At 37.0% G+C, this 24,673-nt stretch overlaps 8 protein-coding genes across 9 annotated transcripts; 4 read left to right on the top strand and 4 right to left on the bottom strand.

Annotated features, from left to right (window-relative positions):
• Nucleotides 1-62: 62 nt before the first annotated feature.
• LOC110224703 (peroxisome biogenesis protein 3-2) lies at nucleotides 63-2,546 on the bottom strand. The gene is made up of 7 exons (XM_021011382.1): nucleotides 2,238-2,546; nucleotides 1,901-2,062; nucleotides 1,634-1,824; nucleotides 1,418-1,548; nucleotides 866-993; nucleotides 567-782; nucleotides 63-456 (listed from the first exon to the last, which is right to left on the bottom strand). Exons 1-7 carry the CDS (start codon nucleotides 2,249-2,251, stop codon nucleotides 204-206), a joined length of 1,095 nt encoding a protein of 364 aa, XP_020867041.1. The 5' UTR covers nucleotides 2,252-2,546; the 3' UTR covers nucleotides 63-203.
• Nucleotides 2,547-3,541: 995 nt separating this feature from the next.
• LOC9327509 (receptor for activated C kinase 1B) lies at nucleotides 3,542-5,121 on the top strand. The gene is made up of 2 exons (XM_021013625.1): nucleotides 3,542-4,528; nucleotides 4,814-5,121. Exons 1-2 carry the CDS (start codon nucleotides 3,650-3,652, stop codon nucleotides 4,913-4,915), a joined length of 981 nt encoding a protein of 326 aa, XP_020869284.1. The 5' UTR covers nucleotides 3,542-3,649; the 3' UTR covers nucleotides 4,916-5,121.
• Nucleotides 5,122-5,223: 102 nt separating this feature from the next.
• On the bottom strand, nucleotides 5,224-7,667 carry LOC9330183 (F-box/kelch-repeat protein At1g48625). The gene is given in 3 exon segments (XM_021013624.1): nucleotides 5,224-6,455; nucleotides 6,458-6,983; nucleotides 6,986-7,667. Coding segments are annotated over 3 exon segments (1,272 nt in total). The 5' UTR covers nucleotides 7,502-7,667; the 3' UTR covers nucleotides 5,224-6,225.
• A 1,548-nt stretch (nucleotides 7,668-9,215) lies between these two features.
• LOC9330182 (chromosomal protein D1) lies at nucleotides 9,216-12,193 on the top strand. The gene is made up of 4 exons (XM_021012751.1): nucleotides 9,216-9,795; nucleotides 9,886-10,764; nucleotides 11,327-11,401; nucleotides 11,484-12,193. The coding sequence occupies exons 1-4, from the start codon at nucleotides 9,562-9,564 to the stop codon at nucleotides 11,715-11,717; spliced, it is 1,422 nt and encodes a 473-aa protein (XP_020868410.1). The 5' UTR covers nucleotides 9,216-9,561; the 3' UTR covers nucleotides 11,718-12,193.
• Nucleotides 12,194-12,624: 431 nt separating this feature from the next.
• Nucleotides 12,625-15,250, top strand: LOC9327508 (putative DNA-binding protein At1g48610). Its single transcript, XM_021015018.1, has 4 exons — nucleotides 12,625-12,875; nucleotides 13,142-13,611; nucleotides 14,484-14,549; nucleotides 14,827-15,250. Exons 2-4 carry the CDS (start codon nucleotides 13,147-13,149, stop codon nucleotides 14,911-14,913), a joined length of 618 nt encoding a protein of 205 aa, XP_020870677.1. The 5' UTR covers nucleotides 12,625-12,875; nucleotides 13,142-13,146; the 3' UTR covers nucleotides 14,914-15,250.
• A 317-nt stretch (nucleotides 15,251-15,567) lies between these two features.
• On the top strand, nucleotides 15,568-16,737 carry LOC110224930 (probable phosphopantothenoylcysteine decarboxylase). 2 transcript variants are annotated; one of them, XM_021012791.1, is made up of 3 exons: nucleotides 15,568-15,675; nucleotides 15,871-16,196; nucleotides 16,292-16,737. In XM_021012791.1, the coding sequence occupies exons 2-3, from the start codon at nucleotides 15,882-15,884 to the stop codon at nucleotides 16,583-16,585; spliced, it is 609 nt and encodes a 202-aa protein (XP_020868450.1). In that variant the 5' UTR covers nucleotides 15,568-15,675; nucleotides 15,871-15,881; the 3' UTR covers nucleotides 16,586-16,737. The 2 variants fall into 2 exon arrangements, with proteins under 2 accessions (XP_020868450.1, XP_020868452.1); XM_021012793.1 differs by lacking the exon at nucleotides 15,568-15,675 and adding an exon at nucleotides 15,735-15,754.
• Nucleotides 16,728-20,013, bottom strand: LOC9327507 (phosphomethylethanolamine N-methyltransferase). Its single transcript, XM_021012790.1, has 12 exons — nucleotides 19,728-20,013; nucleotides 19,283-19,398; nucleotides 19,054-19,191; nucleotides 18,822-18,959; nucleotides 18,599-18,742; nucleotides 18,245-18,355; nucleotides 18,019-18,160; nucleotides 17,649-17,929; nucleotides 17,398-17,559; nucleotides 17,254-17,307; nucleotides 17,112-17,186; nucleotides 16,728-17,028 (listed from the first exon to the last, which is right to left on the bottom strand). The coding sequence occupies exons 1-12, from the start codon at nucleotides 19,741-19,743 to the stop codon at nucleotides 16,930-16,932; spliced, it is 1,476 nt and encodes a 491-aa protein (XP_020868449.1). The 5' UTR covers nucleotides 19,744-20,013; the 3' UTR covers nucleotides 16,728-16,929.
• Nucleotides 20,014-20,087: 74 nt separating this feature from the next.
• On the bottom strand, nucleotides 20,088-24,088 carry LOC9330181 (protein C2-DOMAIN ABA-RELATED 5). Its single transcript, XM_002891398.2, has 4 exons — nucleotides 23,277-24,088; nucleotides 22,855-23,003; nucleotides 22,155-22,250; nucleotides 20,088-22,045 (listed from the first exon to the last, which is right to left on the bottom strand). The coding sequence occupies exons 2-4, from the start codon at nucleotides 22,978-22,980 to the stop codon at nucleotides 21,755-21,757; spliced, it is 513 nt and encodes a 170-aa protein (XP_002891444.1). The 5' UTR covers nucleotides 22,981-23,003; nucleotides 23,277-24,088; the 3' UTR covers nucleotides 20,088-21,754.
• Nucleotides 24,089-24,673: the final 585 nt, after the last annotated feature.

The following is a 24,673-nucleotide window of genomic DNA, read 5'->3' as shown; positions in this document are numbered from 1 at the left end:
AGTTGCTTTACTTATTTTCTAATCAAAGTTCCTATTAAAAAATGTTTGTTCTAATCAACAAGAAAAAAAGAAAACAAATCAACTTTGATTCTACAAGCTCAAAACACAAAAATTCCTGCATTCTTTCAAACTAATAAGACCCCAAAAAGAGAAAGCAAATCGCGAACACTTTGGGGAATTGCTAAGAGAACAAACAAAAGTTGCTATTGCGGCATATTAGCGTATAAAAGAGCAAAAAAGAGTTTAACTTCAGGCAGATCTCTGATGATTTGTAAGAACCGGTTCTTGCTTGGTTCAGCTGTAATCACATTCATTGTTTTCTCAATGTGTGGTAAGACCTTTGCCAATGGTTTCCCTGTAGCCAAACCGCCCGCTATAGTCTGCGTTTCCATTTCCTCTACCAACGCATCCGTGAAACACTTGAGCGAAATTTCCACTATATTTGTGAATTCAGTGCTGCAACAAGAAAGACACCAAGAAATAAGTTCATTCTGCAATCATCCAAGAGTGTAATAAAAAGGAAAAATTTGTGTTTATCGTAGTCTTAGCAGAGAGACATTACGTACTTGATGAGTACTTCTCGGGTCTCAACCATGAGTTGATGAAACTTGGACACTGTTTCATCAGAAGAGCCGCTTGTGGTTCCTGAAAGCTTTGTGTCTTGAGGCATCATTAAATAATCAACCCAGTGATGTGGACTTCCAGTGCTCATAAACACTTCTAAAACCCGCATCACGGTTTCTTGAAGAACTCTTGTGGTAATTACATCCTTCAACTGCTTTCTGCAATTATAAAGAAAACATGTTAGAATTTTTCCAATAATAGTCAAATTATAAACGATGTGGATACAAATTTTGCAACATACCCTCTAAGGACTTCCTCGACTGCACCCTGCATATCTGAAATCAAACTTGGCATTGCATTGGTGACAAGAAAATCAGCACTTGACAAAAACTTCTGTTCATCATCTCTATCAATGAGATCTAACTCTTCCTGTAAAATGAAAAGGAATTTAATAGAGGAAACTGTGAAAAGCTCACAGGGCAAGCAGATCACAGGACAAGCGGCAGTCGCTTTAAAAGGTAACCTGGAACTATATCAAAGACTAATCAGGGTATAACACTTCAATTTTTTCAAAGAAATATAGTCGATTCCAAAGTATTAGTCCCAATCACCCATAAATCTCAATTGCATAATTGTTATCGCAATTAAACAGAGCTACTAGAGACATAATTATACAAGTTCTTAACAAAACGACCAATGAGTTTTCCCTAGAAATAGCTTGTTGTTGATGAGATAAGTAAAGCACACTGACTCATACTTGCGAGCAAATGGGAGCAGGAAAGAACGTGTGCAGTAACGATTAATAAACAGAAAATTCCTCAATACAGAGAAGAGGGGAAGCATATTATCTTACAAGGATATGAGAGCTGCCAAGAGCTCGTGCGGTGTCAACATACAAATGTCTGCCTAAAATGTTGACTTGAACCCTAATGTATAAGCTAAGCATTGTGACAGACCACAGAGACAAAACCATCCTCGTGAAACCTGGCAAATAACAAACACGTACATAACATGAATACAGGTAAAGAAACAGAACTTGATAGAGTAACTAGGTGAGTGCAGTGCATACTCAAAATCTTGAGCTCGTCCCAGAGCTGAAGCTTCTCAGGTGAACTCAACATTCCTTTCCCTTTGTCCAGTCTGTCCATAACATACGAGACATCGATCTCCTCGCTTATACGGATACTCAAATACTGAATGGCGTGAGGCAGTGTGGTCGAATCTACAATCATCTGAATACTCTCGAAATGTGCTTTCATTCTAAACAAGAGTAGTATAAGCAAAACAGATTAGTCAGAGAATCAATAAGGAACAGCAGAGTAGCTCAAAACTTAACTGCGTTTTGATGATTTCGTCATTTTCACGCTCGTGAGCTAGTTCTCGTTCCAAATCAGCAAGCCTACGAGTATGGGAATTGTATAGTTTGTAGAGCAAATACCCACTTCCTAAACAACCAGCAGTCACCAAGACCTTCCTTCTATGCTTCCTCCAAAAACCCCTAATTTTTGTTCCACAAGGTATTAAAAACCCTAACTTTATTCACCAAAAACCCTTCCTAAGGAATTGGAATTAGTGGGCTAGAGATAGAGAGGGAGAGAGAACGCAATACACTAAATTTGGAATTTTCACGAAAACAGTAAACAATTAGAAAGAAAGATGAAGCGAACAAGAACCTGACGAAATCCATGGCTGGTGAAGCTTTTTACTGAAGTCGAACCCACAGATACATTAGCAGAGAAAACACGTAGAAAGATGAAGATTCCCGAAGTGGGTCGTTCGGCTTGAAAAGGAGAAAACTTTGCAGGCGAGAGAGAGAGATGGTTTTTGCTACAGAGATGTGATCGATTTCAATCTAATCAATCACTTCATCTTCTTCTACTTCGGAATTCGAACATTTAAAACTGTATCTTCCACGGGACAGTCGAAGTTGTGTTCTTAAACTCGGTTTGTTTACTTTAATTGAACCGACTTTGAGTCTAGTATATTCCAACAATAACAGAATAACTTGTCGGGAGAGTTCTCATGTGGTTATCAAAATGACTGTAGTAACAAGTTATACTAGGTACCCGAGCTATACCAATTTCTGGTTAACCGTTCCTAAACATTTTCTCAGTTTTTAACCACCAGAACCAAAGGATATAAAAGTTCTGTTTCCATCAATAATAGTCATTATATAACAATAATTTAACTAGAAAATCTTTCAAATACAAAAAAAAGCAAGATTTCCACTATTACTTATATTTTCAACCAAGATGAAAGAATCAAAACCTAAAAGAATTTGGAAATTTTAGAGATGATACATATCATTTTTCGTCTGATAGAAAGATGAAATCTGGAGTAAACATGTAACACATTTTTCCAGTCGATAAAATGTAAGTTGTGTTCTCGCCTCTTAACAATTCTACGCTTGTTACTTCCGAAAGGAACACATCATTTCGTCAAAATAGATTTCGAAAATGGTTACTCTTTTTTTTTTTTTTTTATAAATCCTATCGGCTGATCCGGTCAGCCTCGGTAGGAAACGTACCGAAGTGCTACATAGTTGACTACTCCCGTGGTTCAACGGTTCAACGATTCAACGGACGCCATAAGCTTCGAGCGGATTCAGGTCGAACGGGTCATGAGATTCATGAGATCCAAAATTGGACCACCATACTGCCAGATCCGAGTTTGGAGTACCTTCCGACTAATGTCAGAGGAATACCAGATAAATTAATTTCTGCCAAAGCCCAAGTGACAGACTTCCCAAACAAATGTGTTTTTGTTTGTAGAGAGGATCGAATTCGGATATGAGAGTTTCATCGTTTCCCAAAGCTTTTCCTCCCAGTAGACCACAAATGCTTGGGCGATTAGCTCGTGGCTCGGATTATGTCGTCTTTGTTTTAATGCAACGTTGGAACCAATATCAATATACTGTACATAAGTTGAGTAGTGTAACCGGGCCTTAATGCTGGCCCAAATGAAGAGGAAACAAAAAAACCCTAATTATCTTGACAAGTATAAATAATCTCGTTTCTCATTACCTCCATTTTGCTCTCCCTCTTTGTCGCCTCTCTGCTAAATCGGCACCTCAAAACCCTAAACAATGGCTGAAGGACTCGTGTTGAAAGGCACAATGTGTGCCCACACTGATATGGTCACCGCCATCGCCACACCGGTCGATAATTCCGACGTTATCGTGACTTCGTCGCGTGACAAATCAATCATCCTCTGGAAACTCACAAAGGAAGACAAGTCTTACGGTGTTGCTCAGCGGAGGATGACTGGTCACTCTCACTTCGTTCAAGACGTTGTTCTCTCCTCCGATGGACAATTCGCTCTCTCCGGATCCTGGGACGGTGAGCTTCGTCTCTGGGATCTCGCCACCGGTGAATCAACTCGTCGTTTCGTTGGTCACACGAAAGATGTTCTCTCTGTTGCTTTCTCTACTGATAACCGTCAGATCGTCTCTGCTTCTCGTGATCGTACAATTAAGCTTTGGAACACACTTGGTGAGTGTAAGTATACAATCTCTGAAGCTGATGGTCACAAGGAATGGGTTAGTTGTGTTAGGTTTAGTCCTAATACTCTTGTGCCAACTATTGTATCTGCTTCTTGGGATAAAACTGTGAAAGTGTGGAATCTCCAGAATTGTAAGCTTAGGAACACTCTTGCTGGTCACTCTGGTTACTTGAACACTGTGGCTGTGTCACCTGATGGTTCGTTATGTGCCAGTGGTGGGAAAGATGGTGTGATCTTGCTTTGGGATTTGGCTGAAGGGAAGAAGTTGTATTCTCTTGAAGCTGGCTCTATTATTCATTCACTTTGCTTCAGTCCCAATAGGTACTGGCTCTGTGCAGCAACAGAGAATAGCATTAGGATTTGGGATCTTGAGAGTAAGTCTGTTGTTGAGGATTTGAAGGTTGATCTTAAGACTGAGGCTGAGAAGTCTGATGTTTCTACTGGAACCGGAAACAAGACTAAGGTATATATTTTTCCTCATTTTATCTTATGGTGAATTTGTTTCTACTGATGAGTTAGCCATTGCTCCAAAAGATGAGATTTTCATAAAGGAAGGCCTTAATACTCTCATGTGTAGTTAGTTCACAAGAATATATTTCTGATTTTATTGGTGGGTAAGAGAGTAGCTAACATTAGATTGAGAAACCTGGTTTTAAGTTAGCTCTGGTCTTTGATTTCTTAGATTGTATTGTCTGGTTTGAGATAGATTGTGGTTTATATGTGTTCTGATGTGGAATGCAAAATGCAGGTGATTTACTGCACAAGCTTGAACTGGAGTGCAGATGGAAGCACTTTGTTCAGTGGCTACACTGATGGAGTTATCAGGGTTTGGGGTATTGGTCGTTATTAGAGAGACGATAAGTTTCTTTAATCTCTCCAAAATTTCCATCGACTTTAAAAGTCTTCTTCTGAATTAGTGTTTTGAGGATTATTTTTTGTTCTTTCTATTTTCAGAATCCACAAACGTGATATTTTGATCCATTGGTTTTGTTTCATAATTGTTTGCTTACACACTGAGTACACCGCGTAGCATCTGATTTGAAGTTGTTACTTAGACTCTCGAACTGGCTTTAGGTTGATGAAGAACTGTAAAAGAGCAAGAATTTCTTCTTAGGAATCTTAAAAGTTAAAACAGCAAGGAGTTAATACCCTTTACTTTTCCAGTGGTTGCATCTCAATTACAACACAAGCCCTCATATTCCAAAATCGCTAAACACCATTGCACCAACCATTTTATCTACTTTTACTTACTGAATTTACTCAATTAAAGATGATGTTTGGTTTTCCATCTCTTACTCGTACAAAATTCTCAAGAGAAGACGACTCTGAGAGAGAGCTTTGTTAAGTTACAAGGCAAAATGACTCGAGCATTGTGTACTTAGCTCTGCATGATTTAGAATTTACCCATCTCAGAGAAACCGCAGCAATATTATTTCTATAGTCATTAGATGATAATACAACATTTTTGCACTAAATTAGGCTTTGTAAATTGAGAAAAGAAATATAGACTTCTTTGTTATTCTGTTTTGTAACATAAGAAATTAGGCTAATCTACCTCCTCTTGGATATACTGCCTTCTCAAATGTGACAAGTCTCAACATGTTTTGATCAAATAGACGTGTTTCTAAACTACTTTGACGTTTGTTATAGTGGACATGTGGCAAATGCTAGAGTGATGATTTGTCATTCATATGGAGAGAGTTGGCCAACTTTGATTTGATTTTTTTTTAAATGTATAGGTTCACAAATCCATAGGCTTTCGATAATATGTCCATTCGATATCATTTTTTTTTTGTCCAAATAAACTAAGGTTGATCAAGGACTATTCATTGGATTATGAAAGGAAAATTATCTTGTGCTTCCAGGTATCCTACAACGCCTTTCAAGCCATACATACTGGAGATAATGTGTCTCCAAGACATGGAGAAAATATAATGGAACATCAGATTAGTGAAAATATAGGTCGTTTCGCTTTGCGTGATTTAGAACTTACCCATCTTAGAGAGACGCGGCAGCAAAACTATTTCTTTAGTCATTATATGATAAGACAACCTTTTGCACTAAATTAGGCTTTGTAAATTGAGAAAAGAAGTAGTATATACTTCTTTGTTATTCTGTTTTACAAAATAAATAAATTGAGACTAATCTACCTCATTTTGGTTATTTGGATACTGCCTTCTCAAATGCGACAAGTCTCAACATGTTTAGATCAAATAGACGTGTTTCTGAACTGCTTTGATGTTTTTTGTTGTTGCCTCGTGCAGGTTCCTTAATTTGGACCGAACTTGGAACATAAGACCACACATATCGCCTACGGTATGGCTCTGCATGTTCTCCAAGATCCAATTCTCTAAAGTATCCAGCCTCTCCAATGATGTTAATTGTTTGCGATTGTCATTAAACCCAATGGCGACTTTCTTTTCCTCGTCAATGAAGAAACTTGTGTGTATAATTGGCCCCGTATTTATTCTCAAGAACTTGCTCCACGACACCATTTCGGTCTCAAGCTTAACCGTAATCCATATTTCAACTTCATATTTATAATACATTTGGTGTTGAAATAAAACTGCAAGCTTCTCTTCTCTAACACAAGATAAAATCACACATGAATGATCCCTAACGCTAAATGGCAAAGGCAAAAGCGGTCCAAATCTCTCTCTTGTAAAATCAAAACAAATAATGTGATCGCTATAACCGCCGCTCCTTATCCTAGCACACCAGTATGTGTTTCCCATGAGGGAAACACCACTTTGAGAAATAGCTATAAACCAGTATGGAGTGACATCAAGAGTTGTCCATAAATCAGAGTTAAAATCGTAGATTTCATACCAAAAAAATTGGTGTAGGCCGCGGTAATTCCTATGATAATCTATAAACCTCAATAATTTGTGGCTGCGACATGAACTCTTATTCTCGTTTTACCAAAAAAACTCTTATTCTCGTACCCGAGAGAGTAGTTGAACATGTACGTATTGTCCTTTCCGCAGAATGCATGGTGAGAATATCGGGTTTTGATCCGCCTTGTTTGCCCCCAATACGGATTCCAAACCACAAGCCTAGTAGTAATTGTATCGTCGTTCAAGATGCATAACAATAAACCCTCACATAGAAAGACTTGAGATATCTTGACTTGGTGCTCAAGAGTAAGGCAAGTAAGTTTACCTTTAGGCTCTGTATATGGATCTACGTTGTCATCGACAACGAGACTCTTTAAATAAAGTTTGTAATTCATCAACATGATTATCGTAGATTCCCCTTCTCTTGTTGCTCTTGTTGATTTAGTAATTTGCATCTTCGTTAAGCTCTCACTTATGGTTCTGGATAAAGTGTTCCAATTTTTGCAAGTTAATCGCACTGCTCTCATAGATTTCAAGGGAACCCTTGACAAAATCTCTTCTATCAAATCCCTTGGAAGATTGGAGATCATCGTCGTCATTGTTTTAAAATGCAACTAGGGTTTTCTTTTGTTGCCCTTTTTTTTCTTTTCTTCTCATTTCTTCTTGTTAATTAAGGGATATATATAGACCAATCGTGGGCATTAGCTTAGTCTCCTGCACCCGACAAAAAAGTGTTCCTTAAAATTTATCATACATTTTAGATTTTCTTAATGTAAAGACAATCAATATAAATAGTTACATACCCAAATTATCGGATATACTTTATAAGCATATATTTCCTATATATTTATCAAGAAAATTTGGAAAAAATTATTTATTTCTCAGATTCTTTTATATATTATTTGAATTAAAAAATGTATAGTTTCACAAATTTTATCTTTTTTCTATATATACTTGTTAATTTTTCATTTTTCAAGATTTGATATTTAATAAGGTTAAATTATAAACTTAACATGTGTTAATGAATCCAATCTAATTTTGGATAACAAATTCTATATATATTTTATCTTTTCTTGTCTTCAAAAATTTAAGTCTTTTTATTAAATTAAAGTTAGATGTAAGCTTTTCTAATGCTATTAATATATATTCTAATGACAATGAAAAATATTTTCTGTGAATGTGTGGCGATAAAAATCATTGGTTTTAGACTATTTAATGCAGGGAAGAGATCGTTTGCTCTTTGTGATATGGTCGGTGATGGAAGATAACGGCCAAAGAGTTCCATTTGAAGATGACCCGGATCCGGAATATATATAAGAGTTCCGATACATATATACAATGATGGTTATTTGAGCTGTGAGGGGTTCAAGGCTAATGTTGTTTAGTGACTTCTTGAAAAAGGTAAAATACTTTTTCACTAAGTGTGTCTTGTTTTTGCGGTAGAGATTCAACATTTTAAGCTTTTGAAGCTTTTGAAGCTTTCTTTTCCATCTTTTTCTATCAGATTTATTCCTAATGTTCGTGCTGATTGTTTTTGTTAAAAAAGTAAGAGTACGAGGTTTTTTATTTTTCCATGTAAGCTCATCGGTTACAGACCGACTCTCTTTAGAAGAAAACCTTCGATCGATATCTTAATAAAATGGTGTTTTCGCGGAAAAAAAAAAAAAGTGTGTCTTGCTTATATTCATTGTTTAGAGGTTTCTCAACTGCTATCAAAGATGCAAACAACCCAAACTTTTGTGTTGCGGTGGACCTGGCTGCATTTGTTGACTTTAGTCAGCTTGGGCATTTAGCCATTTGTGGACATCATTGTAGCTGTTCTCGGTCACCTATTGATGGTTAAACATTATAACATTTTTCGATTTCCAAATTAGCCAAACCATCACAAAAGGTAGAAGTCGGATATGTAAGAGAATGATTTGGAATTATAGATTTGGAGTATCATGTTGATATTCCTCTTAAGATGCGTATGCTCTCAATGTTACCAGTTGTTTCAACTTTGATGATCAGTTGACTTAAAATCTCTGCACATAGAATAAAAAGATACGAAGGCTTTGTGGAATTCTCCATGAAAGCTTTCAATTTTTTCTACGAAGTACCATTTACGAGGACAGTATGATATGATGTTAATGCACATCATAATCCAAATAAATTTTTAAACATAAAGAATATGAAAAACTGATTTGTTAGAAATGTAAATAAATAAAATTATAAATCTTATTCTAGAAAATTTATTAGTATAAACTGAATTATTTTTTGAAAACTTTCAAAATTAGAAAAGAAAAATTGTTTATAAATAATTTAAATATGGTACTTGAATAGAGAAGCAGAAAAACAAAACAAAAAAAAAAGGTTGGAAGAAACACAAAACTCAAATTTTATAACAAAAGCAAAAAACGCCACGTCATCGATCCGTGTAAATCGGCCCCAAAATACACTTTCAACGGTCAGATTTTAACTACTCTCTCTTTCGTCATTTTCCATCTCTCTCTTACACTACACAACACACTCTCTCTCTTCTCCACCCTAACTATTATTTTTTTTAATCTTCTCCTTCCACAAAACTTTTTTAAATTTATCTGAAATTAAAAAAAAAAAACCTAAAAATCAAAAATCTCATCACCTTCCTTGCTCTGTAATATTTTCTCTCACTAAATCCATGGATCCTTCTCTCTCTGTAACCAATGATCCTCATCATCCTCCTCAGTTCACATCTTTCCCTCCTTTCACCACCAACTCCAACCCTTTCGCCTCTCAAAACCACCCCTTCTTCACCGGAGCCACCGCCGTCGCGCCGCCAAACAACATCCATCTCTATCAAGCAGCACCTCCGCAGCCACAAACATCTCCAGTTCCTCCTCATCCATCTATTTCCCACCCTCCTTACTCTGACGTAAGCTCATCTGAGCTCATTCTTACATTTTGACTTTAAAGTTAGGGTTTTTAATTTTCACTCACTTAGAATTTTTGTTTCTTTGATTAGATGATTTGCACGGCGATTGCAGCGTTAAACGAACCAGATGGGTCAAGCAAGCAAGCGATTTCGAGGTACATAGAGAGAATTTACACTGGGATTCCTACTGCTCATGGAGCTTTGTTGACACACCATCTCAAGACTTTGAAGACCAGTGGGATTCTTATGATGGTTAAGAAATCTTACAAGTTAGCAGCTACTCCTCCTCCTACTAGTGTAGATGCAGCTTCTGGTCTTGAACCTCCCAGATCTGATTTCATAGTCAACGAGAACCAACCTTTACCTGATCCGGGTTTGGCTTCTTCTACTACTCCTCAGACTCTGAAACGTGGTCGTGGTCGACCTCCAAAGACTAAACCAGATGTTGTTCAACCTCAACTCCAGACTAATGGAAAACCCACCTGGGAACAGAGTGAATTACCTGTTTCTCGACCAGAGGAGATAAAGATACAGCCACAGCCACAGCCGACAGTTAAGAGACCGCCGGGTCGTCCTAGAAAAGACGGAGCTTCACCGACAGTGAAGGCAGCTGCTTCTGTTTCCGGTGGTGTGGAGAGTGTGAAACGAAGAGGTAGGCCTCCAAGTGGAAGAGCTGTTGGGAGGGAGAGGAAGCCTATTGTAGTCTCAGCTCCGGCATCGGTGTTCCCGTATGTTGCTAATGGTGGTGTTAGACGCCGAGGGAGACCAAAGAGAGTTGACGCTGGTGGTGCTTCCTCTGTTGCTCCACCACCACCACCGCCACCTAACGCGGAGAGTGGAGGAGAGGAGGTTGCAGTCAAGAAACGAGGAAGAGGACGGCCTCCTAAGATTGGAGGTGTTATCAGGAAGCCTATGAAGCCGATGAGAAGCTTTGCTCGTACTGGAAGACCCTTAGGAAGACCCAGAAAGGTAAAATATCCTTCCTTTGTGTCTCTGCGATTACACAGTGATGATAATTCTCAAACCCGAGGCTATTATAGAGAACGTGATTTTTGAATTTTCTAGTCAAATAGATAAGAGAAAAAAGTTGGAACTTTTGTCTTGTGAATAAATGTCACTTTCCATTCTCAACATTGTCTCTTTCGAGCGTGTGTGAGTAGAGAGTATCTAACTAAATAAATTCTAGAGTTTTAATTTATATTCGTGTCTCTGCTTTTGGCCTATACTTAATCTGGTTTTTGGTGTACTATTAATTTAAGATTTCTCTTTGTTTTGGTAATCAAGAGCAACTTGGTAGGTGGCTCGCTTTAGCTGCTAATAATTGTTGAGAATTACATATGAACTTAGCTTTTTGAGACACAGAAATCCAGCAAAATTCGTATTGTTAAGCATAGATTTAATCAAAGTTCAAGAATTTTGTGTATTTCCAAGTCTTTCTCTTACTGTCAGTTGTCCACCAGTAGATTATGTTAATCTATTATATTGATGAATTATCTAATAACATCTATATCATTGCCATTTATAAACATAGAATGCGGTGTCAGTGGGAGCTTCTGGACGACAAGATGGTGATTATGGAGAACTTAAGAAGAAGTTTGAGTTGTTTGTAAGTAATTTCATGAACAGAAACACAATATGGTCCCTTCTTGGTTTAATGCTTAATAATTGCATATTTCTCATTTGTGCAGCAAGCGAGAGCTAAGGATATTGTTATTGTGTTGAAATCTGAGATTGGAGGAAGTGGAAATCAAGCGGTGGTTCAAGCCATACAGGACCTGGAAGGGCTAACAGAGACAACAAACGAGCCACAACAGCACATGCCAGAATTGCAGCTGCCAGACGAGGAACACCCTGAAACCGAACCCCAACCAGAGGGACAAGGACAGACAGAAGCAGAGGCAATGCAAGAAGCTCTGTTCTAAAGAGAGCCTTGACACACGCACCTCATAAAAAAGCTAGCAAGTGGTGATGATGATGGTGGGTTTACTTGTTGTGTGTTGCATGAAATTTTTAATCTTTATAAGGGTGTTTGCAGGAGAAAAACAAAAAGAACAATGTGATGATGATGATTGTGTTGTGTCTCTAACCAAACAACAAGGAGAGGTAGGGTAATGTCTGTAAAGTGAATTAGGATGTTGCCATTGTTCATGCTTCCCATCTCTCTCTCCATCGTCCATATCTGTGTAGGCAGCTTTGTTCTTTGTTCCCTCGTGTTTTTTTTAGACTCTGTTTCTCTTATTCTATTTTGTCTCTTAGGCTTTTTAGGAGTTTGTTTGGTGTTGATGTTTATCAAAACTCTTATGTAATTTTTATGACCACTTCTACTTTTATGATGGTTTCTTCTTCAGTCTCTTACGTGATGTAGTCAGTACCATTAAATAAAATGTTGCTTATGTCAGTTGCTTTGTTTGTACTTCGAAATCCGGTTTAAGTGTAATTATTGCATAAATTAGGTAGAGGGTGGAACGGTTTACTCTTCTTCACTCAAACCATTTAACCATTTTTGTTTTTACTCGAAACACACCTTTTAGCCAGTTTTCAATACTTTTTTATTCTTCAAAAAAATTTGAATTTGAAAAATAAAGGTAGGTAATTTTCAATTTTGTTTTTATCAATGAACTTTTTAATTTTTTAGAAAAAGTTAAAAGAAATCACCACCAAATTTGCATGTATAAATTACTACAAGGTTTCTTCATTTCAACTGGCTATTAAAAGGATTTGTAAAATAATTATAGAACAAAAAATTAATTTTCGTGATATTTACTTATTTATTTTTAAAATCTGTAAAATTAAATTCGATTAAAAAGAAAATGAATTGTTGATAAAATTAAAAAAAAATAGAAGGACTAAAGGTGGACCCATATCGGTTGACGCAACGGATTCTGAACCTCTCGGTCGTTCGTTTTTACTCTCTCCAAGCTCTAGCCATGGTGGTGACCATCTTCTTCTAACCGCGAAAACCACCTCTCTCTCTTATCTTTCTTCTCCGCCAAGTTTCTCGTTGCAATTTCTTTCTTCTTCCTCCAGATTCCTTAAGCTTTCTTTAGCATCTCGCGAATCCTTCTACTAAGCTTAACAAGGTACGTGCATTGCGATTTGCGAACCCTAACTTTTCTCAAAACGAAATCTCTACGCGAGAGAGCTTGAATCTGTATTTTACTCTCTCTCTTCGTTTCTAGATTCTTGGTTTGTGACATTGAAATTTCTTTGAGGTTTTAGCGGAATCGAGTTTGTGGTTGTTTTAGTCTAAGTCTAGTCTCCGTTGAAGCCCGTTTTCTAGGGTTTTGATTCCGATTAACCGCCGTTTACTCACATTTGCTTTCTTTTTTCTGATTCGGATCTACAGATCTCATGGCGAAAACAGCTTCTACACATCCCGGGTCTGGTTCCGAAGCTTCAAGATCCGGTACACCTGGAGATGCGTCTGGCAACAAACCTCAGACGGATCCAACCGGCGTCTCAGCTACTGATACTGCTTCTCAGAAACGCGGCCGTGGTCGACCGCCAAAGGCTAAATCTGACTCTACACAAAACGGTGCCGTTTCTGCTAAGGCGAGTACAAAACCGAGTGGTCGTCCGAAAAGAAACGTAGCTCCGGCTGTTCCTACTACTTCTGTGGCGGCCGCTGTGAAGAGCCGTGGTAGGGCAAAGAGGTCGACTGTAACGGCGTCTGTGGTTACTACTGCTACTGGAGAGGGTTCAAGAAAACGAGGGAGGCCAAAGAAAGATGACGTGGGGGCTCCAGCTAATAAACGTGGACGGAAACCTAATGTCGAAGCAGTTGCTGCAAAGCCCGTGCGCAGCAGTACTAGGAAGGTATTTATTTCTCTTTTTACTTTCATTATCTTTATCCACAAAATGTCAAAAGAAATTTAGAACTGGTCTTATACCAATTATATGATTGTTCTTGACTGTTTGTTCTGTATAGAGTGGAAAAATTTCAGGCTAATGTGTTGTATTTGACTGGTCTTAAATGTGGTCTAATTGAGGATTGCGGTATCTAAAATTCCCTGTAATTGTTTTTAGAAAAATGTGTATCTTATCTGGATTTTGGTGTATTTCCGAAATCTTTTTGTATAATTTTGGGAAAAGGTCTTATTTAATACTGTTCTTCTTGACTGTTTCTTCTCCATAGAGTGGAAAAAGTTCAGAGTAATGTGTTTATTTGTGCCTGGTCTCAAATGTGGTCTATTTTGGGTGTGGAGTTTCTGATATTATTCGTAATTTTTTTCAAAAGATGTGCATCTTATCTGGATTTTGGTGTATTTCATAAAATCTTTTTTGTATAATGTGGAAGTGAAAGTGATTGGTCTATTTGGTAAGTCTTTATCATGTCATTTGAGTTAAAAAATTTACAAGTGTTTCATGTTAGACATAACCATGCTTATTGTATAATTTTAGAAAAAAGGTCTATACCAATTATATGGTTGGTCTTGACTGTTTGTTCTGCATAAAGTGGAAAAAGTTTTTAGAGTTTTATGTCATTTGTCTCTGGTGGGTCTCAAAATGTGGTCTATCTATTGCAGTATTTGATATTATTTGTAGACATATTGAAAAGATGTGTATCTTATCTGATATTTGGTGTATTTCCTTGATCTATTTGGTTAGTCGTTATCATTTCATGCTTATACAACCATGTATTAGTGTATACTTATGTCAAAGTCGGGTTTTCTATGCATGAACAAAAGAGCACTTCAGTGGCAGCACCGGTAGCTGCAAACCTCGGAGATCTCAAGAAAAAAACCACACTCTTAGTAAGTCATCTATCCCCACTTAGCTTCTATAAAGGTTTTGGTAACATTACTGTATCCATGGTTGCTCTATCCTTGCATCAATTTGGTTTAGAGATTATGTTGTGTGGATCACAAAAGAATACTAGCGTTAATAATCAACAGGACTGTAACATTAAGTAGTATATATAGCTTAGAAGATGGAAGTGAATGGTCATTTGATTAGTTAAAATTGATTCATTTCAACCAAAAAAAAAAAAAAGAATCTGATGATAAGTGTTTGAAATGAAAAATGTTGCAGCAAAAGAAAGTGAAGGAAGCTGCAGCTAAGTTGAAACAAGCAGTTACAGCAATTGACGAGGTCCAAAAGCTAGCGGATGGAATGTAAAAGAAAGCTACTGGTATGACTGAATCTACAAGGGATAACGATGATGGAGAAGAAATCTTTATGTGTTTTAGGGAATTTAGGAGAAAACATTCATTTGGAGGAAGACTGATTGGTTGATGTTTGATTTTCAATTTAGGGTTGTTTGTTTGGTACGTTCCTAGGATTGCTACCAGAAGAGGCTTAAACAGTAGTAGTGTTAAAATGGTCTTTGTGTAGCTCTGAGATGGAGAAACTGTCACTCTCCCTTCTGAATTTGATTTGCTACGTCTTTGTTATCAAGCAATTTTAACCTTCTTTTTCTTTGAGGTTTATGAATCTGGCTGGAGTTATTAGAGAAGCCTAAATATCTCACTATTTGAAAATCTTATTCTGAAATTGTCAAATATCTCACTATTTTGAAAATCTTTTTCTGAAACTGACAATAGTCTAAATTCAAATCTTTTCAACTAAATTACCGGCCGATTAGTTTAGAAACATAATTGATTGTTAATAAAAAAAAATTACGGGGAGTTGAGAAACATAAATATTAAATAACATGCGTATTTGGGTCAGTCTTACTAAACTCAAAACCAGAATAAGGTTTTTGGGTTGTTTCAGTTTCTTGTTGTAAGGCCCATTTCTGGAAAGTCAACGACCAGATTGACCAGTGATGATGTCGACTTCTCTTCTCTGTTTTCTTTTCAAACTTGAAAACCCTCGCGGCATTTGATTTCGATTTTCGATTAGGGTTTCTCGCAGATCCTCCTTCCTCGGCTCTTCAAGGTAACACAAGCTTTTGAATCCATTGAATCACTCGTTTCGTTTCTGATTTCACAGAAGATGATCGTTTGTTATCTTCGCTGTTCGATTTCATCACAATTCAACCCAAATTTTATGCATTTCGTTGTTCGAATTTTGAATTCCACTCTGAGAATCTAATTGAGTGTTGTATAACTTTGATCTTGCTTCTGGATTCAGAGATAGAGAAGATGAATATGCAAGTGGATACAGTAACAAGGAGGAAGCCTCGTATCTTACTAGCTGCAAGTGGAAGTGTGGCTGCAATTAAGTTCAGTAACCTCTGCCATTGTTTCTCAGAATGGGCTGAAGTCAAAGCCGTTGCTTCGAAAGCATCGCTGAATTTCGTTGATAAACCTTCTCTTCCACAAGATGTGACTCTCTATACAGATGAAGATGAATGGTCTAGCTGGAACAAGATTGGTGATCCTGTGCTTCATATCGAGCTCAGACGCTGGGCTGATGTTATGATCATTGCTCCTTTGTCTGCTAACACATTAGCCAAGGTACTAAGAATCATAGGAACCGTAGCGCGTAGCTTTAGATATGGAGTTGATCTCTTTAGCTTCATATCTAAAAACAGTCCTTTTTTTCTCTACAGATTGCTGGTGGGTTATGTGATAATCTATTGACATGTATAGTAAGAGCGTGGGATTATAGCAAACCATTGTTTATTGCACCGGCGATGAACACTTTGATGTGGAACAATCCTTTCACAGAACGGCACCTTGTGTTGCTTGATGAACTTGGAATCACTCTCATTCCTCCCATCAAGAAGAAACTGGCCTGTGGAGATTACGGTAACGGCGCAATGGCTGAGCCTTCTCTGATTTATTCCACTGTTAGGCTGTTCTGGGAGTCACAGGCTCGTAAACAAAGTGATGGAACCAGTTGACTTTTACTTAGCCATTGAGTGCTCTGTTTGCTCCAGTCATTAGCCCATATGATAAATGTATCTCTTGTTTTTGAATACACTAAGAACAAGCCTAGCTTGAGGAATTCTCTGAACAATCGATTACCCGTGAATCTTATGCAGATATTTGAAAACATCTATGGAAAATCAAAGCAATGCAGGTTTTATGTGGCACAAAGACTCAGTAAAAATCGAAACAACACATGTGTTTTTCTTTTGATTTGCAGTTCCATGATGGTAAAACAAGCAGATATTGTCCTCCAAAGGGACAGTTTTATTGAAGGGAAATGAATCACCATAGAGTTTTGGGGTAAAAAACATGGATTTTACTTCTTGTTGGCTATGAATAATCCCCATTTTTGTTCACCAGATGCAGTCCTTTCAAGCTTTGCTGTCCATCCTCCAACAATGTCATTGTAATCCTCCTGTAATAAGATTTTGTGATCAATATGAGAACACAACAAACAGGTGTTTTGCTCAATGAATTAGTTGTGAGAAATGTTTTTACTTCTGAGAAGTCGCTGATGAATTCTTCCTTTTCTTTCTCCACTTTATCTAATTCACGCCTGAGGACTCGTACAAACTGCGAAAAACGGTATTGTTAGAATCAGCATTTAAAGAAATGTGTATAAAATTTATGTGGGAGTCACCTGATCAGTACGGTCCTCAGCGATCACATCCTCAAAGCCTGCGTCTTTCAGCATCTACAAGAAGAAGGTTTCATGAATCATGATAAATGTGAAATGTCCCTCAATTTGTAAAATGAATAAAGGTTTTGTGAGAAATAAATAAACCTGTCCGTAAGCTTGAACATCATGGAGATCATATCCTCTTTGTTCTATGTACTCTGCGAAATCAGGAGACGGAGTTTCAGCACTTCTGCAATAGTCGGTGATGAGAACTTTACCGCCTGGTTTAAGCCACTTGAAGAATGCCCTGAATAGAGCTGGCTTGTCCTGAACAGAGACAAATGATGCAAAGGATGATAACCCAAAAAGCATCTTCAAGGGTGACAAAAGGAGATGTTTTTAGTAGCTTTGCTTACTTGGATGTGCAGTATAGTGTCACGGCTGTAAATGACATCGAAGGAATTATCAGGATATGTTTTTGTGGTGCAATCCGCGACTTCAAACTCGACTGAGCATTTGAGTCCAATGGCACGCTCCAGTGCGAAAGAGATCATGTTGACCGATAGATCGATTCCAACAACATGAACATCGAAATTCTCAGCCATGTAGAAGTCACCTCCACCAATACCACAACCAACATCTAGGACTTTCTGTCCGGGTTTAAGATCCATCTTCGCCACAAATTCTTTAGTTGTCTCTGTTAAGGAAAACAAGAACTTAGAGACAACACGCAGACAATACAAGCACATATGTCCTTATGAAGATAAAGAGTAAGAATGGAAATACCAAATCCACCAGTGCTCACATATCCTTCCCCAAAGACGCGCTCATAGCGCAAGATCCCACTGGACTTGTATTGAACATTGTCCAAGAAACGCTGGAAGTCCTTGTCATTCTCCAAGCTAACTTTTTGCCAAATCCAGCAAATCTACCATTACAGAGATAACAAAGTTTACCTCTTGGAAATCGAATGATATGGAAAGTAACAGTCTCTAAAAGAAACAAAATCTACCTGATTTTGATTCTTCTTGTTCTTCACATAAGCCCCAATGCATTTGCAACCAACCATGGAGAGCTCATATGAATTCCCAGAAGCATCACGTGTCTGGCATTCTTTGAAAACCTGCACACCATACATTTTAACTTTAGCAAAATTAGCACATCGATGAGCTGATATACACACATTAGAGAGCCTTCATGTGGCTAATCTCACAGTTGTGCATAAGATAAACATTTAGATCTCAGTCATATACATGATGATAACCAAAACTTTTACAAAGAACTTACATGGTGTAGCAGAAAAAAGACAGTCAACTTTTTCTAAAGATGCATATGAATGCCATAAATCAAAGTCAAGAGATTGAACCTTTGTATAGAACCTGGGTTCACGGTAGTGGGTGGGGTTTGACTTTCGCTTGCTGTCTCCAGATTGATGGAAACAAGATTCTCTGAAGAAAATGTATCCCCCTGGCTTTATCCATCCAATCATTCTCTCTGCCATAAGTTCCACCTAGGATCACCATCGATATGATTACGACTTTCGTCTCTAAACAGTCGAAAAACTACAAGAATTGAAAAACAGTTTCTACCTCTTTATCAGAGAGATACATAAGCAACCAGTTTGAGAAAATCAAGTCAATAGATCCATCAGCGATTTTCAAGTCTGGAGATGTTACATCAGCACACATAAACTTGATGTTCTTGTAATGCCCATTAACACTTTCATTCTACAAAGAACAACATCACCAAAGAAATTATGACAAGCCATGCTAAAACAGAAACTTTTCAACATAACAACAGCTAGCTACCAAAATAGTTTACCTTCTTAATCGCGCTTTCGATAAAGTCAAGAGCGATAACTTCACCAGCCTTTTGAGCTAATTCACCAGTGAAACGACCAATACCAGCTCCAAGTTCCAGCACAGATTTCCCTTCATATGGTGGGATTAAAGAGAGTACCTATATAGCAAAGAAAGACATCAGCCAAGTTCATGTTTCAAACTCAAGAGAACCAAACCACTTACAATAGAAATGTAACAATTACACAAACCTCAGGACGTTCTTCTTTGTCGAGATCAGAAGCTTTGGAGTCAAGCATCATAGCTTCAACAGTCAAATCACTTGAATGTTCCATCCAGTAACTCTTTTGGATATCTCTCTCTTTCTCTGTTCCAATTTTTATATAACCAAAACAAATTAAGAAGACACTCTCATACACTTTGGAAATAATGAAGAGACCAACTTTTTTTACACCACAATATATTTTATTCGAATTTTGTTTTTTTTTTAAAGCATTCACAACGTGATTAATCTACATCAATAATAAATTGATTTTCTGAAAGAGGGCCAACAAAAAAAATTAAAATTTCGAAATTATCATCATGATCATGATCTGATAAAGTAATTAAGGAGAAAAAGACAAAGAACAAAAGCAAAAGATTCGATTTTTGTGGGATTCCGACAAGGAAGAAGATATATTATAAGGAGAATATTACTGTAAGGTGTCGCCATTTTTGGAGAGGTCGTCGGAAAACTCAGAAGGAAGAAGACGATAGAGAAAGAGAAATGTGAAGGGAGATTTCAATGGCCTTCAACGGCGAGTCTGGATCTAGAGAAGCTCCTTGATCTACGATTGTTGGACTTTCCTCTTTGATTCATGTCGATCAATTAGAACTCCTCAGACTCAATTCCCTCAGATTTCTCCGGGAAGCGATGGTTTTGTGGTTCACAAGGAGACCGTTAGAGCGCTTTTCGAGAGAGAGAGAGAGTGAGATAGAGGGAGATGATGGGCTTTGGCCTTTGGGCCTTGTTATATCAGGCAATGAATATTAAGAACGCTTTTGCATCAAACAACATTTTTGTCGGCCAAGTATTCATTAATTAAGCCCAATGGGCTATACAAAGTGTGAAAAAACAGAAGCTAAATCTCCCCCATTTACAACCTTAATTATGATTAAAACTGCTTAAACCTATCTAATAAGAGATCAAAGGTGCCACGTGTTAGGAGACTGAGATCACGCAAGAAGGAGATGGGTTGATACAGTCGGCGCCGGTTTAGAACACATCCAACGCAGCTCCGCCGCCTAGCTTCTGGATTCCACCACCAGAGCTCTTCTACAGATCTCTCCGCTGCAAATTTTGATTCGATCCACCTCTTCCGTCTTTGCAAGAAGATTTCTTCGGATCTTCATCTTCTTAACCCGAAACTCTTAGAGGGAGACTCCGTCTAAGACCTAAATTGGTCCACTTCAGGAGAAGCATGATGACGAAGATATTAATCCGACGTGAGAGAAGAGTCAAGCTGACGGCAAGGAGAGGGAGATCAAACAAAGCGAACGGAATCAAAATAAGGCCCTGTAGAAAGAGATAACAAAATCCAGAACTTTAAACAGAGATAAGCCTGGAACTATTAAAATCCGATCCAGCCGATATGAGATCGGAAGTGTAAACAAAAGCTAATTCCGATTAGAAATCGGAATCAAAAAGAAAGATCTGGTTTTTCTCTCTCTCTGAAAGGTTCGAGAGAGTTAAGAAAGAGAGCAACTTTCCATCAAACAACATTACATAGTGGAGTATTGAAAGGAATAAAATAGTGGACTTGATAAAGAAATTGAAAACGAAATTAATGAACAACTGAACTCTAAAATTAATTTTGTGAGTTTTATATACACAAAAAAATAAAATACAAAAACAAATTAGGAAATACTTTGTGGCTAAAGTGATCTTTTCTTTCTCTAATCTTCTGAGGAAAACTTTGAATATAAGCGTTTGTATTATTGTATATGCGACTTTATTTTGTGAAATAAACGAAGTTTTAGAAGAAGAAAAAAAACAAGTCCAAAATTATAGTGTAGGAAGTAGGAACGAATGATATATAATTTTTTTTGGGGAAAAGTTTATGTAAGAATTATATAACTTCTAAACTTGTTTTCATAGAAGCAAGGTCTACGTACTAAGGTTATCTTGTGGGAGTGAGAATACCTTATTCTCTTCTCTTCACTTTTCTCTTCTTGATAGTGGTGATGGGGTTGTGGTAGGTTTGATCCTTCTCTTTATCTTTTTTTGCTGGTCTCTATATCTTGTGTCATACATGACATAAATCTGTTCACGTGCCTTGGTTCGAGATTTTCTCACCTAAGTTAATTTTGATGTATACAACTACTAGATGAAATTTGTGGCAGCTAGTAAGTGATTAAAGTTACCAATACTACATAATTCCTTTCCATGGTTGAAGTGTGGTGACATTTCAAACGAGTTATAATAAGGGCTTGGTTTTTTACCTCCACGAACACTAATGTGTGAAAAAAAATTGATACCTCTTATAACGTCGTAACTTTCTTAAATTGTATGCTTGCCCCAGTGATTATAGAAACACGTCATTTAGTAAACAAATAATAAACAAAATATACAAAGACAATTCCTACTATCGTTTTTTTTCTTCTAGTTCTTTTGCTTACATTAACTTGGGCTTTTAAAATTCAGGTTTAAATTAAGTCCCATAACCAAAACAGAGAAAAACAAATTATAGACCCTTAGATCCGGGAAGATCAATCCATTGAAGTTGAGCTTCAACCTCACCGCACTCGACATGTCTTAGTCTAAGAACTATATCTTGAACGAGCTTACCGTCAGACCAAATAACCCGAGACTCCTCGGCTAGGCAATTGTCTCGGCTAGGCTGGACCGTGGTCACAATGGTCCCAGAAGGGAGATCATGTAAGTGCATCTTCAATGCATTAACAAACGGCTTTATCACGAATTCTGCATCTCCCATCTTGTCGTCTTTGGTGAACGTGTCGTAGTCATACACCGTCTAGGCAAAATGACTACCAGTTAGTGATACGTAACATTTTATAACATTATGGTTATCTAAAAAATAAAAAATTGAAAAATATGATCGTAGTTGGTAGTTAATTTTTTACCAAGAGGACGGTAAGATTGGGATCTGAAACTGAGAGAGTTAAATCTTCATTCCACTCAGGATTTACATCTTTGTAAATAACTCGAGTCTTCATTTTCTGCCCATTCAATTTTCTCATTCGTTTCAATAATCATAAACTACTTTCTTTGCGTTAAATAATGATTCTTGAACCATAAAATGAGAATTTTGTCTCATATAAATTAATTCTAGGATGCACAAAGATAGATATTTGGTCTCCACCCTCACCCCCAGCGGACGCATCAGCTAGGGACCTCGAAGCTTCGGATCAATAGCAAGTAAATAATATTCAATTACCTATCGGCAAAGACTGAGTAATATATACCTTAAAGTCTTCCTAAACACTCGAACAACAAAAACAAATAGGAACCTAAATTCTTAACTACCAAAACTCTCAACACTCGTGATCGACTTTCAAACGGGCGACCTACATATTGGTAAATTTAATAAAGATCATATAAGAATCCGAACGCTCTTATGACCAAGATGTTTAAAAGGCCACTATTACCTAGCTATACCTTCATTCACTAAAAGTAACAAAATAAAACTTCCCCATCATATAGTTGAAAAAGTATCTAACATCAAAAAGTCTCTTCGATATTGAGAGGATTAATTAAAAACCCGACATACCAACTCAAGAACTAGGGCCATTTTAACAACATATTATGGCTAAGGTCGGTTACCTGTTTTCCCATTTTGACGACGACGTAAGGATCACTACTGTTGAGATCGCGGACTGCGAGATTGACGCCGCGTTTGATGCGAATACGGAGGAGACCTAGTAGACTATCCATTAAAGAAGGTTTCATCCTCCGATCTTTATGCTTCTCCCCTGCAACAAGATTAATTTTTCTCTAGCTAGTAGGAAAAAGTGAAGAAAAATAGAGAAATGAAATGATCATGCATGATTCTGCATAATCGAATTATACGTTTATGCAGGATTCGATCAATCCAAGACTATTCTAGGCTGAAACCAAATGATGAAAATTGTCTCGGTAAGGGAAAAATGGTGCAAAAAAACCCATTTATCAGAAAAGAACATATAATTGCAATGAAACAACCCTATAGAAAAGAAACATTCCACTATTTTATCGGAGAAACTCACCATAGCAAAACTTCTGTCTTCCTCAATCTTTAACGTTTTATGTTGTCTTCGTCAAATTTGTTTTTTTTTTTTTTTTTTTTTTTTTGTGTTTGTTTACATTTTCATTCCAAAAAGAAACAAAGATCTTATTTTTGTTTTACCGGAACGGGAGGTGAGAGTTTGTTAGTGGGAGAAACGAAAATCAAATAGCAAGGCAGGATTATTCCGGTATTGGTGGGAGATGAGAGGATATTTAATTTAGGATAAAAATTTAGTTTTTTTTTTTAGGAGGAAAATAGTGCTTTGAAAATAATAAAATCTATTTTAGTCATTATATGGAAAGTTAAATTTGTTCTGATTTTTTGTAGCTTCCAAATTTTATTCTTTTAATTACTTCCAAAATATTTTCACTTAGTCAATCAATTTTTGTATATTAAGCAAATATGGTTTGAGAAAAATATGAATCATGACTATTTTAAATTTATGTTTGTTTATTCAAATACTAACACTTTTGAGAACTCTTTCTAAAATGTGTTTGCCGTAGGATGGATTTTTAAAAACTTGCATGTATGGTTTAAAAATTGTTTGGGTTATAAATTGAAGTCTTTAGGATTTGCGGATTAGAAATATTTTGGGTGATATTTAGAGTTTGCCAATTTTGGGATCGTTTGGGCTTTCAAAATTCTTGTGTGTTTTTGGTCGACGGCTTGTAGTTCTACTCGAATTTTAATTAGTTTTTTGCCTCAACCAGTCAGCCCCGTCAAACTTGAACCTATGGCCGTAGTTATACCAGTGAAAGTTGGAAAAAGGGTATTTTCATACCTACACAATTTGTAAAGTGTGTTTTCATACTTGAACAAACATGTAGGGTTAATTCTAACCTAAACCGCAAAAAAAAATGAATTTTATACCCAAATTTTAGATTTAGTGTTTTTTTTCAGAGTCGTAATTAACCAATGTTAGTCAACCGTTACGGTTGCTGAGTCAACTGACACGTGTTTGATGAGATCGCTTAAAACGATGCCGTTGTGTTTGTTGGATTTATATTATTATTATTTTTTTTTTTTGCAAAAATCGGATCCCGAACCCTGACATCTCACTCGTTTACATAACTCATAACCTACAACCAGTGATATTTGGGGGATTCGAGACCCAATTTTGCAAAAAAAAAAAATTACAATATTAATTCCAACAAACACAACTACGTTTTTTTAAGCCACACCATCAAACACGTGTTAGTTGACTCAGCAACCGTGACGATTAACGAACACTGGTTAATAACGACTCCGAAAAAACAATAAATCTTAAGTTTGGGTATGAATTTTTTTTTTTTTACGGTTTGGGTGGAATTAATCCTACGTGTTTGTTCAGGCATAAAAACATATTTTGCAAATTATATCGTGTATGAAAGTTTGACA

This window comes from Arabidopsis lyrata (assembly GCF_000004255.2).
Source record: "Arabidopsis lyrata subsp. lyrata unplaced genomic scaffold ARALYscaffold_1, whole genome shotgun sequence".
In the NCBI taxonomy this organism is placed as follows: Eukaryota; Viridiplantae; Streptophyta; class Magnoliopsida; order Brassicales; family Brassicaceae; genus Arabidopsis; species Arabidopsis lyrata.
This window is presented reverse-complemented; position numbering and strand designations above follow the sequence as displayed.